The 14884-nt window shown below is 37.2% G+C and overlaps 1 protein-coding gene across 50 annotated transcripts in view; it reads right to left on the bottom strand.

The window, feature by feature from the left end:
* Positions 1-14884, bottom strand: part of LOC135196123 (titin-like) — an 856828-nt gene that overhangs the window by 62908 nt on the left and 779036 nt on the right. For 47 of the 50 annotated variants that reach the window (XM_064222640.1, XM_064222602.1, XM_064222614.1 and 44 more), the window contains 2 exons: positions 13484-13553; positions 4245-4304 (listed from right to left, as the gene is read on the bottom strand). In XM_064222640.1, coding sequence (XP_064078710.1) covers positions 4245-4304; positions 13484-13553 — 130 coding nt within the window. The remainder of the gene's footprint in view (positions 1-4244; positions 4305-13483; positions 13554-14884) is intronic. The other 3 variants (XM_064222600.1, XM_064222631.1, XM_064222641.1) reach the window with 1 other exon arrangement.

The following is a 14884-nucleotide window of genomic DNA, read 5'->3' as shown; positions in this document are numbered from 1 at the left end:
AAGTATTCCCATTGGTCGGCATCCTGCCAATCCTGTTACAAATTGCTCCTCGCCTCCTCTCATCGAGTTCCAAATTTCAAATCAGTCTCTGATATTTCTATCTGTTTTTCAGCCTTATATCACTTATATCACTGACTTCCTCTCCGTTTGTTAAAAAATCTATCAGGCGACCTACAGGTAACATCCAAAGCATTCTGCGTTCTTACCTTTACTACTAACGTTGTACGTACGTGGCCAGACACAAGCTGTGTGTATATCTCTATAGTTAAATTCACGTGAGCAAATACATCTTGCAAATATCCAGTAGGATTAAAGGAGATGAATCCTATTCATTTTTCAGAAGAAATAATTTTTTGCATCAAGAGGAATTCTTACATTCTTCACACCAGTCGCTTAACCAGTAGTTAAATAACTCTTGCACATATGAGGAACCTTATGTCGTACAGCAGCCTAACTTCTAAATGAACCTTATCAGTGAAATGTCATTGCGATCTGAGCTTCTAACATTTTTCGAGAACTCACACGACACAAGGGACACCAAAGTTTCAATAAGCCTGGCTTCTTACATATCAGTGAGGTTATTTAGGAACCGTCTCAGAAACATTTTGCTTTCACTACTTAAAAGGGGAGTTTTGTCACTACCATATACCATGGACTGTACAAGATATGCTTTAAGGTACATACAAAGACATTTAATTTTACGTGCAGAAGTTGGTCAGAAACAGTCAGTGGATGTGATAGAAAGTACAAGACTTATTTGAGTGACTGTACAAACTCATCATAAGTACATGACTTATTCGGGTGACTGTACAAGGTAAATATGTAAAGTGTAGGAGGTTAAATAAAATGTTTATGTAATTCACAGAAGGGTGAGTTAGTACATCAATCTCATACAAAAGAGCGTTCAACGATCACACAGAAGTCAAGTAGGAGGAGTCACTACTGAAGAACGTGAAGAAGAAGAGGGAACTAAAGAAAGCACCACAATGCAAGTCTCGTTCATATTTACAGTCCATGAGCCAAGTGTGTTTGTACATATGTCCAACCTAATACAAAAAAAAAAGTTCTACTTTTAACAAATGTGCGTAATAACACCTGCCTCTCAACTATGGATTGTAGCCAAGCTCTTAGGGGACTGCCCTACGAAAAAAATAAACATCTACACCAACATTGCAATCAACCAGGCATCATACCAGCCACTACCTGCCTGCTAATTCACTAGTATTTAAATCACTAGTATGTTGTCAGTCTTACCCTTCCTGAAAAGATTTGCATGCACATTCCTGGCAAACAAAACACATCTGCTTCATTCATTAGCGATTTGTAAACACAAATGGTATAGTTTATATGCTTTGCTTGGGGGCACACAGATCTATAATGCGATTCTGTGTGTGCGTGTGTGTGTGTGTGTTTCATTCTATGCTTTGGGGTAGGGTTGACAAGTTACACTTTTGCTTGTGAAGCAGCACATCTTGATGTAACTGTGTGAGTGAGGACAACCATGACAACATCGTACCTATAATTGCAGACTGCAAAAACTAATCTTGCAAACAGTACACACAGAGGGGCGGGGGAGGAGGGAGGAGGAGGGGAAGGGGAACAGTGTAAAAAAAAAAAGCCCTCTTTCTCTATTCAAGAGGGGAAACGTCTGCGCTACGGTGTTGTGACAGTGAAACAGTGACGTAAAAGCACTGAAATCAAAGATCATAAAGAAATCTGTCTTGGGGTTAAAATAAGGCTTCCTAAGTTTGTGTTTCAGAAAGTGTGTTCGTTGATTTCGTAAACAAAAACCGTGGCAAAGATAACTTGTTCGCACGCAAATCAATGTATGAAACGGAATCCTTCTTAACTATTAAAAAAGAAACTATGTTCCATTTACAATAAACCAAATCGAGGCACCGGATGGTAAAGCTCTAGAATACGAATCCACAATCACACCACACAAAGAGTATAGTATTCTGAAAAGCAGTTTCCTAACCTATTAAGAATGAAATTCAGTTTGGAAGTTATCTGGCTCCACTGACTAGAGAGAGAGAGAGACGATGGACGATGGAGGGGAGAGAGAGAGACGAGATGAGAGAGAGAGAGAGAGAGGGAGAGAGAGAGCACGGGCTCTTACTCTTGCTCAGAGAGCAGCCCGTAATTGAGAGAGAGAGAGAGAGAGAGAGAGAGAGAGAGAGAGAGAGAGAGAGAGAGAGAGAGAGAGAGAGAGACTTACAACGTAATGCTGGAGAGAGCCGAAATAATTAAAAGTAAGGACACTCATGACGACACGCAGAAGTTTGATGTAAGTAATGGAATTATTATTATAAAATCGTGGAGTATATTACAAAATAAAATTCATACTAAGACTTTTTAATCATTCACACTCTAGTGTAGCATGCTCCTTTCAGGGCATTTTGCATCGTTATGTTACTGCAAGCAAGTCCTTGTAAAAATCTATCAAAAGTGAAGTGTGTTATACATCAAAATACACTTCAGACTACAGGTCTTTGGTTCAAGATTCTGAAAGCAAACATCATTTGAGTAAGCACTGCTGCAAATATTACTACTGACACTAATAGACATTTGAAACGGACGCAAAGCTAAAACGAGAACTCGAAAATGAATGAAGATGAGAGAGAATTACCAAAAAAAAAAAATAGTCAACAATAAAAAAAACAAATGAAAGAAGAACATGAAACAACTCTGCAACAGTTTAAGAGCCTTAAAAACACCTTTTTTGTTTTTTTTTTTAATTCCTGGACAGGAATTTAAGTTTAAAGGCTTCAGAACTGTAAACACACACATAGTATTCAGAGGAGCCAACTAACTTTCCAAATAACTGAAGCCATCGCTCATAATAAAAGTCAGGCTGCCGTGATATCGCTCACTTTTTTTTTTTATTTCTACACACTCTCTCTCTCTCTCTCTCTCTCTCTCTCTCTCTCTCTCTCTCTCTCTGTCTCAATTCCTCGGTCCTGCATTTCGGTAAATTGCTGGAACACACACATACACAGTGTTATTGGAGGTGGTGACGAACAGGTCTGCTATTTTTGTGCCTCGCTTCTCTACTATGTCGGTGTTATAATGATATGAATTTGACAACGATGAAACTCCTGTCTGTTCCCGTGATGTTGACAATGATGTTGAATATATATATATATATATATATATATATATATATAGATATATATATATATATATATATATATATATATATATATATATATTATATATTATATATATATATAAATATAATATATATATATATATATATATATATATATATATATATATATATATATATATACAGGCAGTCCCCAGCTTACGACGGGTTCGGCTACGACCGTTTCCGAGATTATGACGCTTTTCAATTATATTCATCAGACATTATTTCCAGGTTTACGACACTTACAACACCAAATTGGCGGATGAAATATGACTCTAAAAAGGTAAAATAATCAATATATGAAGGTTTTTTGATGAAAAATACAATAAAAATGCAGTTTACATAGTTTTTAATACACCCAAAGCATTAAAAGTAAGGTTTTCTTAGGATTTTTGACGATTTTCTGGCTTACGACGATTTTCAGCTTACGAAGCGTCTCAAGAATGGAACCCCTGTTGTAAGGCTGCGGACTGCCTGTGTATGTATATATATATAATATATATATATATATATATATATATATATATATATATATTATATATATATATATATATATATATGGAGAATACATACTTAAGCCAGATACTGGAATGCGATACTGCAACCAAATTAAAACAAGGATCTTACAGGTTGTTGTTCTTATTTCTACGGAATCAATGCTGCAATTACACTGAACTTAAAGAAAAAAAAAGACGCCTCGCGAGATGAAGTGGACTATGGAAAACAATCATTAATATGAGTAGCCTTACAGATTACACTAGAGTTATGCAAAAAGGGGTCACAAAGTAATTAAAAAAAATAGATGGTCACTAAACTATATTATCATATATTATAAGTCAGTGCAGTGGATCTTTCTCTCACTAATTCAATGGGAAAATAATAATAAATAAAAAAAATAAAGAGGGGCCAATCCTCAAGCAGCCTTTATCAACACATCGAGGCGATGTTGAGGAACTACGAAAAAAGGAAGCAGGAGAAAAATCAATGATAATAATAATAGAAAAAAAAATGAAGTCAGAAATGCCCAAGCCATAGCATTAAAAAAACGACCCTGAACGGTCACTAGTGATTAATGGTAAAAAAAAAAAATTACCTTAATGGCTTTGTTGGATCAAACTGGATTGCGGATACTGTAGTGGACCTCTTTAGAATGCTACAGAGGACAAAAATGAAAGTGGTTGACATCTGAAATTTCAAGGCCTTAGCGTTGCTGTCACTCATCTCTATGCAATGGACTGATCTCATTCGGGAGGGAGTGGTCATGCACAAAGGGGAGAGAGAGAGAGAGAGAGAGAAGAGAGAGAGAGAGAGAGAGAGAGAGAGAGAGAGAGAGAGAGTAAAAACACGGTCAATTTGGAAGGACTAACCATGGTGAGTCTGTGTGCTCTCCTTGTATGTTCGTGATTTGCGATTTCAGTTATGGAACGACAGAATCAGACTTTAATAAAAAAAAAAAATAGTTTATTCTACTCTATTGCGAGCTTATTGCAGAGAGAGTGTAAAAACACAATCAATTTGGAAGGAATAACTGCAACTGGAAACCATAGTAAGTCTAAGTGTTTTCTTCTTGCACGTTCGTGATTTGCGATTCCATCCATCATGGGACAACGTGGGAGAACGGAATCAGAATTTAATAAAAAAAATATATATATCGTTTATTTTGATTCCTTTAAGAGCTTTGTCAACTCGCATTTTGGGTAATTTCATACCCGAGTATCTCTCTACGTAGTTTCTCTATATTCATGTAATAATGTTAACCCATTTCAGAAATAGTTTTTTGCAACTCGCACACTCGCATTTTGGGTAATTTTATACCCAAGTAGCTCTCTCTACAAAGTTTCTCTATATTCATATGATAATGTTAACCCCTTTCTGCTTTCATACGCTGCAGTGTATCTGCTTTCATAAGTTGCAATTTAAACACCCAATTTCCGTGCCTGTGTCTGGGCAAGCACTTCACAATTCCTCGAAGTTCTTCACTAATAACCAAACCTCCTAACTCGAATGCAGAGCCTTTGTGCTTATAAGAAATAACACTCTGTTTGCTAACTAACTGCCACTGTCTATTACCTAACTAACTTCCTAAATTTGCTAATAAAGTCACTTTAAATGAACCTTGCCAATTTTGGGACCTACTTTATACTGCTCCATAACGTAGAATAACTGTTTCATGTTTTCCAGAACCTTTACATCAATATGGTGGCATCTAACATCAGCTCAATCTAGCTTGCTTTCTGGCCACGGAGAGAAGACACAGCGTATGTTCGAGCAATATTAAACTCTGTAAATTCTGAGTTGCAGTATGTAACATTTATCGCAGCCTTCATTGTTTGTTTGTTTGTTTGTATGGTGTTTTTACGTTGCATGGAACCAGTGGTTATTCAGCAACGGGACCAATGGCTTTACGTGACTTCCGAACCACGACGAGAGTGAACTTCTATTCCCAGAAATACACATCTCTGACACCTCAGTGGAATGCCCGAGAATCGAACTAGCGGCCATCGAGGTGGCAGGCCAAGACCATACCGACCAAGCCACTGAGGCGCTCGCCGCCTTCATATAAACCTAAACGCAACGGAAAATTACGTTTCCTTAATCGTACTGCATTTACCTTTAGTCTGTTTCTATTTCTGAAAAATCTGGATTTATCAAACTTTTCGTTTCCCCTCATTAATCACAAGAGAATCCCGCAGAAACAAGAAATACCACTTTGAACGTCTTAAATGTTATCCAAATACTCTTAAATATTATCCAAATATTTGCAGGGCTTACTGGTTGATTGTATTAACCTACTTTTACCTAGCCAACATATGTAAGGAGTAGTAAAGTTGAAACTCGTATTCAAAATTTACTCTTTTGTTCACCAGCTTAAAACATTTTTGGGGGGGACATAGTTGACACTTCCTACAGAACCTATTTATCCATTCCCCAATTATGATCAGTGATGTTCAAGGTAAATTTTTCAGTACTCTTATGATAACAATCCTGTAGATTTAACACCTTTTCATTTAATTTTCAACAGCACCCACAACCTGCGTAACATCAAGATGAAAGAGCACTAGATTCTATGAACTAAATACCTGTTCTTTTGCCAATTCTTTTATATATTTCTTGACAATATATCAAATATCTAAATCCCTTTCGTTAGTTCCTAGCATACAAACATCTTTACACGCCCCTTTACCACAACACTATACTGACTGGATTGCACTATGTGTTTTAGGGGACTGGTTACTGAGTAGCAAAATAAAACAACAGAACATCCTCAAATTCCTGGTCAAAACAAACACAGAAAGATAATGAGGGAATTGTGTTTCTCCTTACATTACTAATGTAAGATCAACAACAGTCTTGTTGGTAAACCAATAAAAGGAACATATTAAGTCTCAAGGGATGCCTAAGGCTCTTGTGAGCTGTACTCAAGTGTTCAGCTCAGAAGAGAAGAATTGAAGATGTTGAGGTCACTCCTATTGGTGCCACGGATGGGACGCTAGGACGAACAATACTACTGGCCATACAAACCAAGTATTTTCCATGGACTCAAGTAAGGACAATTACAGATCTAGATCTTGTATTGGCGTGAAACTAAGGGCAGGTCCATTAAAGGAGTGCTCCAGGAGTAACCCCAAAAGGTTACTGACCTCACTCCAGGAATCTGCTCCCACATTGTTCATGTTTGACATAGCCTAAGCTCTAGAATGCTAGAAAACAGTCTTTCGCCAATGGAGGATTTGCAAGAGGAAAATACACAAGGCAACAGAATGGTCACTCTGGTTTGGCAGATCTAAGAGGGCAGTCATGTTACTGTATATCACACCACTACTTTCTTTAAAGCTTGGTCTGAACATTGGCTTTTACTCTGGGAAAATTAGAATTTTCCCAGTTCTTCTTGTGTAATCCTCAACTAACAGAAGGGATCCCTAGTTTTTGCTGTTTCTGTGCATTTAGTAACCCTCTGGTGCAATCAGCTGCAATGGAACTCTTGACAGAAAAAGATAAAACTTTTGTGACTATCAGAATTAATGAAAAAGATAAAACTTTTGTGACTATCAGAATTAATTTCTGCTGGGTTCTCCCTCTGGTAACTGAGCAGTTCAAAACAATTTGACAACAGACCCTTATGATTACCCGTTAGAAATGTGTTCACGACAACGAATATCTAATAAGAGGAACACAATTCTTAGGATATGAGGCAAATAAATCTTTGAGTATTAAATGTCAATAAAGATATAATTTATGCCTTACATGTCAATAAAGATATGATTGATTGCTTTTTGGGATGAAAAAACCCATACATGATTGCCTATGGAGTATATTCACATATATGTGTGTCTGTGAAGAGATCCAATTTCAATTTGACCATCACACTTGGGTCTTTCATGAGTTATTAGTGCTTTTCTGTCATTGCCTCAGAATCACCCAAGTATCAAGTGACTTAAATACTGTGAAACTGGACCAGTGTAGTGGCTTAAGCTAATAACACAGGGAACACTGGGGGGATGAGGAAAGATCGAAACAAAGAGCCTAAAGGTAATTACTTCAATTACTTCCAGTGCCAACACAGCTGGATCAGGAGGCAGGAATCTTTAAGATCACAGGGTGTCAGAAGGTAGTTATATCAACAACTAGAAAGAATCCAGATTAACAATGGCTCTCCATCCTTCTGTAACCATTCCGATGATGAGGTAATAACTGTAGGAACAATTTAACTGGCCAGAACTGCACCTACGGCACCAACTTCGGTACTGACATCTATCTATTACCAAGTTCTGCATACTTCAAAGAATGCCTCTACAAATGAACTTTCACTGGTAGCCATATTTTAAGGCACATATCATCCCCGCCTTAAAACATGTCCCATCCTAAATCGTTTGTAATAAGGAAAGACTCCTTCTTGAGGTATAGGGAGTCATGATCCATAACTGCCATATTGTTCCCTTCATTTCTGTTTCATGGTGGTGAGATGAGACAGTAAGAGTTCAACCATCTTGTTAAAATGACCACTCGGCATTTCTCTTGTTGCCTGAGACAAGTTGTATGGGCTATGCTCTAAAGGTGAGGCTTTCTGAAGAATGTTGCTTATTAGCAAGGTTAAGCAAAACCATGAAATGCAGTGAAATTCCTACTAATTAGAGATCACCTAAAAACAGAGAACGTCAATGTCCAGGGTTCCGTAGCACTAGACATTTGATACCTGAACCAGATAGGAGAGCTGAGCTACAGCACTCTAGGTCAATTGTAAGCTTGCCTAGATGTCACTCCTCATTCAAAATACATTCCAACCCACCCAGTGAGATGAAAATCTTGAAGAAGTTTGTTAGTGACTAAGTAATGGTTCTTGGATGTGCCAGTTCTATGACCAAGAAGGTAAAAGTGCTGTTTCTCCAATTCTGTGAGATCAATTTATTTCAAGAGTGGACTAGGTTCTCAAGATCTAGACTCACACCAAGTTCTCCCGTGCACTGCCGTTCCATCACACCAGAAAGGAGCCAATTTTGTGCCACTATAGGAGATAATAATTGATTCATTGATTTAGTGACTGATCAACTCTGTTTTGTGAAAAGAAGTGGAAAGTCAGTAAGGAGTCTGGGGTCCTTTATCATTTGGGTGTAGTTAACAGGTGAAAGAAATATTATTACCCAATTAGAAAGAATAACAAGTTGGTGGACATTCGTGTTACTTCATGGAGGAAAAGTCTATCTAGATATTTAAAATACTCTCAATTATCTATCGTCTTGGATTTACAAAAAAATGGCAATTTTGTTTCGTCATGGTTAAAATTAAATATCTGATTACAAAATCATGAACACACTATACAGTGAGATATATATATATATATATATAGAACCTACTGGAACTTCAAATCTCTTGCACTTGGATCTTAGGCTTTGTAATGACAAGCGTATCCAAAAAAGCATGAAGAATTCGAGAAGTTAAGGCGGCTTTGTGGCCAATACAGTTACATCTGAACGGTATATCTGTTTCCACCATTAACCAGTAATGAAGTGGGATGTACAGGGGGTGGGTTGGTTTACGAAGGGATTCCCCTTCCAATCTTTATTGAGAATGATGTTTTTGCATGGCCTTTTTAACTTTGGCACTGCAACCATAATTGTCTATATTGCCATGCAAGTAAATAGTTGCTTAGGTCAACAGAGTCAAATGAGTTTTTAACAGAGGATGGTCATCAACCATTCCTCACTCCATAGCAGAATCTGAGACCACCAACTGTTCCTCACTCCATAGCAAAATCTGAGACCACCAACGGTTCCTCACTCCATAGCAGAATCTGAAACCACCAACTGTTCCTCACGCCATTGCAACATCTGAGACCACCAACTGTTCCTCACTCCATAGCAGAATCTACGACCTTTGTTTGGCAAGGTGAGAATGATACAGATTACACCGTATTATTATAATTATTTCATTAGATGTTACCTATCACATGGAACAAACACACCAAAGGGGCCATTGACTTGAAAACCAAGCTACCAAAGAATGTTGGTTTCAACCTCCCACCGCAGACCCAACACTACAGCTGCAACTAATAAAGATGCAAACCAGTGATTTTTCATTGCCCAGGGGAGACACGAATCCGAGACATCTGAGTGGCATGCCACGACACTAACCAAAAATATATAAATCTTGTGTCTCGCACCCTCGGAAGCATTTTCCATTCAGGCATTGATACACCATTAGATAGAAATCAGTGCTTAGATAAACAAATGTTTAATGAATTTTTCAGGGAAACAACCAATGAAACTGAAACTGTGATTACATATATATATATATATATATATATATATATATATATAATATATTATATATATATATATATATATATATATATATATATATATATATATATATAATTATATATATAATCACAAGGATATATACAAGAAGATGTGTACTTTGGGAAATAAGTTAAGAAAGGAAAGAGGAGAAACGAATTTCTTTTTTTTTTTTTCAAAGCAGAGATCCTCCAAAGCTAAGGCCTTTTCATTTCACCAAAAAAGAAAGAAAATAACTGACCATGTAGTGACAGTATACATTTAATAAAAAACTTACACTTCGTCCTAAAAAATTCACCAATGACTCAAAACTATACAAAACACCTTAAGATGCCATCATACCTGGCCAAGGATCTCCAGTACTTTGAGTGACACCCATGGGGAGTTTCCTCAATATATTTAGAGTTACAGCTTCGCCCCTCAATCATTTTTTGAACCCCTTTGTTAGAGAAGAGTTAGAGTAACTGTACGAAATCCACCATCAGCACTGAAGTACTGCAGACGTTGCTCAGATACGGGCCTTAAAACTTGATTTAACATGAAAAAAAGCTAGATTTGAGATTTGGAACAGAAAACATAATATCGAAATAATGTGGTCATTTCCAGCAATTTTAGTTGATGACTCTTATCATTTTTTAGCACCGTCTATATCGCTAGACCTCTTCCAGAGAGAATTAGCTGCAGCTACGGGGCAAACCAATGCAACAAGATCTGATAAACAGGGGCTACATCATACAATGAACGTGTTGTATTCGACCATACGTTTACCTGTTACAAATCATGCTAATGAATTTTCATCTAGAGGAAGGGATAGATATATATATGTATACTTAGACAACCTATTTAGGCTACATGGTTGAAAACAAGAGTGGACATTTCTATGGTGTCATCTATGGATACCTATTTATACAGAAGAAAATGAATACAGGACCCTACCTTACCCATATCACATGAATATTTTCTATCTTTTTTTTCATTTTTACAGTAAAATTGTGAACGTGAAGGTGGAAAATGTTCAAAAATATTTGTTAAGTGCAAAAGGCTCAGGTGCTTGAAGAAATTTTGAAAATGAAAAAAACTTTTTTTTTTCAAGATGAAGTGATTTTGACAGATTATCATACATTAGGCAAAAGGAATATATAGGTGCTTATTGAGATGGAAAAAAAGAAAACGGGTGGATAAAAAAAAATAAGCAATTTGGGAGAACCTTATCAGCAAAATTTCGTGTCGCTAATCAGCAGATTGAAAACTTTGCTACACTTAAGCAGCAAAAAACCATTTTTAATTTTGGAAAAAAAAGTGCAGTCTTGAAGAACATAGCTTGACTTTGTATTGGAAGTTCTCAAAAAATAATAATAATAATAATAATAAAATATGTTGCTAATTTCAACAGTAGCAAGAGAATGGTCTTTCTCAAAAAGTTTTTTTGGCTTTCATCCTTTTATAAAGCTTTCTTTTATATATATATATATATATATATATATATATATATATATATATATATATATATATATATATATATATATATATATATATATCAAGGTACAGCACCAGGTTAATGTGAAATAAACACAGAGAGAGTTTCAAACTCGTCTGTTACTTTTATCAGAAAGCTGCAACTCATTCCATGATTTGAAACAACTGAAGGGACCGCTCTGCTTCTTATATACAGAATGCCTTATGCCTATGGAAAAGGATGGTGATATTACTGATAAAAATAAAAAGAGAGGATTTACATACTTTGCCAATCACAGCTTTAACATGTTCCCATTACTATAGTAGATTCACATCATGCGTGTATCTGATGTCTAGGCCATTCCCTTACGACGCTCCTGATTGGCTGTTGATAAGCCAGTCACTGGGCTGGAAACTCTGTCTCTCTCGAGAAACTGTGAGAGTTTCCAGCACTGTGACTGGCTTATCAACAGCCAATCAGGAGTGTTGTAAGGGACAACCCTAGATATCAGATGCCCGCTTGATGTTTGATGTGAACCTACTATAGGTGGAATTGATAAAAAAAAAATACAACGTTTCCCTTCAGAATGAGTAAATTAAATGTGTATGTGGAAACTGTCCCTGAAAGGAGGTTAGAAATGAATAAAAACAAAAATGAAAAGTTAGAATGATAAGACAATTGTAGAATGATGATGTTACACCTAAAACCAACCCTATTATACATCCTCTCAACACAAGGAGAAATGAAAAACAAATACTTTCTAAATATAAAATGTTGGGAAAACACAACAGAGGAAAAACCCTCGGGCGATCAAATTCAATGGTTCTAACAAATTCATATCCATGTCAGGAAAGTATAAAATGATTGCTACCCTACTGAATTTTCTTTTTCTTATATTTGTACATTTCTCTACTGATCTAAAAACTGCGCAAAGAGGAATGTTCTTGATGAAGCAGTCCAGCTCTCAGAATCTGTTTCTCGAAGATGCTACAGGTCTTAATTGAACTTAGCACAGTTTGTGCTTTTGAAGACACTTGAACGTTTCTGGCCTGGAAAGCTCCTGGAACTGGAAAGCTTCTGGCACTGGAACGATTCTGACACTGGAAAGCTTCTAGCACTGGAAAGCTTCCTGGCACTGGAAAGCTTCTGGCACTGGAAAGCTTCCTGGCACTGGAAAGCTTCCTGGCACTGGAAAACTTCCAAGACTGGAAAGCTTCTGAAAAGCTTCTGGCACTGGAAAGCTTCCTGGCACTGGAAAGCTTCTGGCACTGAAAAGCTTCCTGGGTACTGGCAAGCTTCTGAGACTGGAAAACTTCTCAAGACATCCTTCTTTTCTTTTTTTGGGATACTATAGTATCTATGAGACTAGGATACTGTATGCAACTACTGAGATTTGAAGAGGGCATAAATAACCAGCTTCAGTTACCTCGAACTACACATCCTTACCAACAGACACTTACTCAAGATCACGATTACTCAAAGCTAAAAAAAAGAGGGGGGAATAAGTACAATCTACAAAAATAAATGTATAAAAAAAACAAGAAGTTAGTCCATGAAGATAAATTCAACAGATATCAGAACTCAACAGGATGTTTAAATATTGAATTGTGGAGGATGTTAAGCATGGATAATTGTAGTTCTGACGTCCTTTTTTCAATTTTATTCAATTAATTATTTTTTTGCTTTCTCCCTCTCTGTTCCCTGTTAGCAGATTTAACCAGAGAGTTTTGGTTGTTATTCTGAAGGCAATTTTGACACTCACAGACTATCAACGAGACTACTAAAAGTTCTAATGTGGGCATCACTGCACAGATACATACAGGACACCATGCTACGTCATTTGAGACAGGTCTCGGAGACAAAACAAAGACTTAAAGAAATCATAATTTGAAAAAGGCACGACAAGGACCAATCTGCTCTCGTTTGACTTCTAGAAAGGCAAGTCAAGAAGAAGTTGAACTGGCCTCTTCAGGGCCATGTGGGTGAGACCAGGACAGAGTGGGGAGCAACAACAGATCGAATTATAGTAGAGCATTTCGCACGACAGGTTTCTTTTGTTTTCCATGAAATGAAGGGACTTACCGTTTTGAGACCTTATCATCGCCGAGGCCTTGCATAGCGTCGCCACCAATGATTCTGTCAGCTTCCAGTCCTGCAAAGTCGGGAGAGCGATGAGAAACTGAACTTTCTAAAAGTTCGACTAAAACCTAACAATTTTGAGGCAGTTAAGGTACATTTAACCAGGTGTTTCGTGGTGCTTTTTCTTTCGTTTTCATTTGATATGTACACTAACCCTAAACTTGAAAAGAGCAAGTGGCTTACTGATTAAAGAAAAAAAAAAAGAATTATTACAACACAATAAAACCAGAGGCAATGCTGAACATTTTCTGAGGTTAAAAGGTTATGTTTCTTGTCTCTTTACTGAAATGAGTTTACAAGGACTTACGAATCAGTAAAGCTAAACATTTTATCTTTCTTCTGGTGTGAGAAATATAACAAAAAGGCAGGACACAGTGCCATGGTTAAGCTAGACTCATTCTACAAAACTTGAGACGTGCAAAGGGTTAATAAACATAACAAACTGGTTCTGTGGGCATGCTTTTAGTAGTAGTAGTAGTAGTAGTAGTAGTAAGGACCAAGTTCCACACACAAAAAAAAAAATTGAGTCGTGACTCTTGGAAGATCTTCAGATGCTATTCTTAAAACTCGACATCCTATAGATCTCACTATCATTAGGTCATATAAAGTGTTATGATTATAGATATTCAAGAACATTCTTCCAGCTAAGATTATATAGTTCTTCTTCTACAGTAGTTCTTTGGTTGTGCATGCGGGAGGGGGGGGGGGGCGTTCTGTTCTCAATGCTCCAACAGCTGGTGTGGGGGTTTCAGGGGGCAAGAAAGGGCTATAACGCAAAGGGGTCCTTTCGCAATAGAAATGCACCTTTGAGCTTTTTTTGAAGTGGAAAATGTAATGTCTGATTTATAGACCTTTGGCAGACATGCCAAGCACTGGGGCAACTCAGGCCATTCAGCGCTGACACGGAATTTGACGGTGAAAAGGTTTCAAAAGGTGTAACAGGAGGAAAATCTCAAAGCAGTTGCACTATGAATCAATTGTTACGAGAGGGTGGACAGTAAGATGGAAGAAAGATAATATGAAAGGAGGTAAAGTAAAAGGAATGAAAGGGGGAGTTGCAGCTAGGCAGCTGAAGAGACTCTGCAAAGAACATTACTTTATGAGGTGCACTGACGGTACTCACTAGCCCACTGCGGTGGCAAATGGGACATTTTGCAATAAACAACTCTTCTGAATTTGGATTACAGTGAAAATCCTTTTCAACAGTCATGAGACTTTTACACCCTCAAGCACTAAAATCGAAGAAGACATCCATGATGACAAATTCTGCTCATCCTCTTGCAAGAGGGCCCCTCCGTCGTTTATTTGGCAGAGTGAGTGATTGCGGAAAACTCTAAGTAAGTC

The sequence above is a fragment of the Macrobrachium nipponense genome, chromosome 17, assembly GCF_015104395.2.
Source record: "Macrobrachium nipponense isolate FS-2020 chromosome 17, ASM1510439v2, whole genome shotgun sequence".
Classification (NCBI taxonomy): Eukaryota; Metazoa; Arthropoda; class Malacostraca; order Decapoda; family Palaemonidae; genus Macrobrachium; species Macrobrachium nipponense.
Note: the sequence above shows the minus strand (reverse complement) of the source record. Positions and strands in the feature narration are given on the sequence as shown.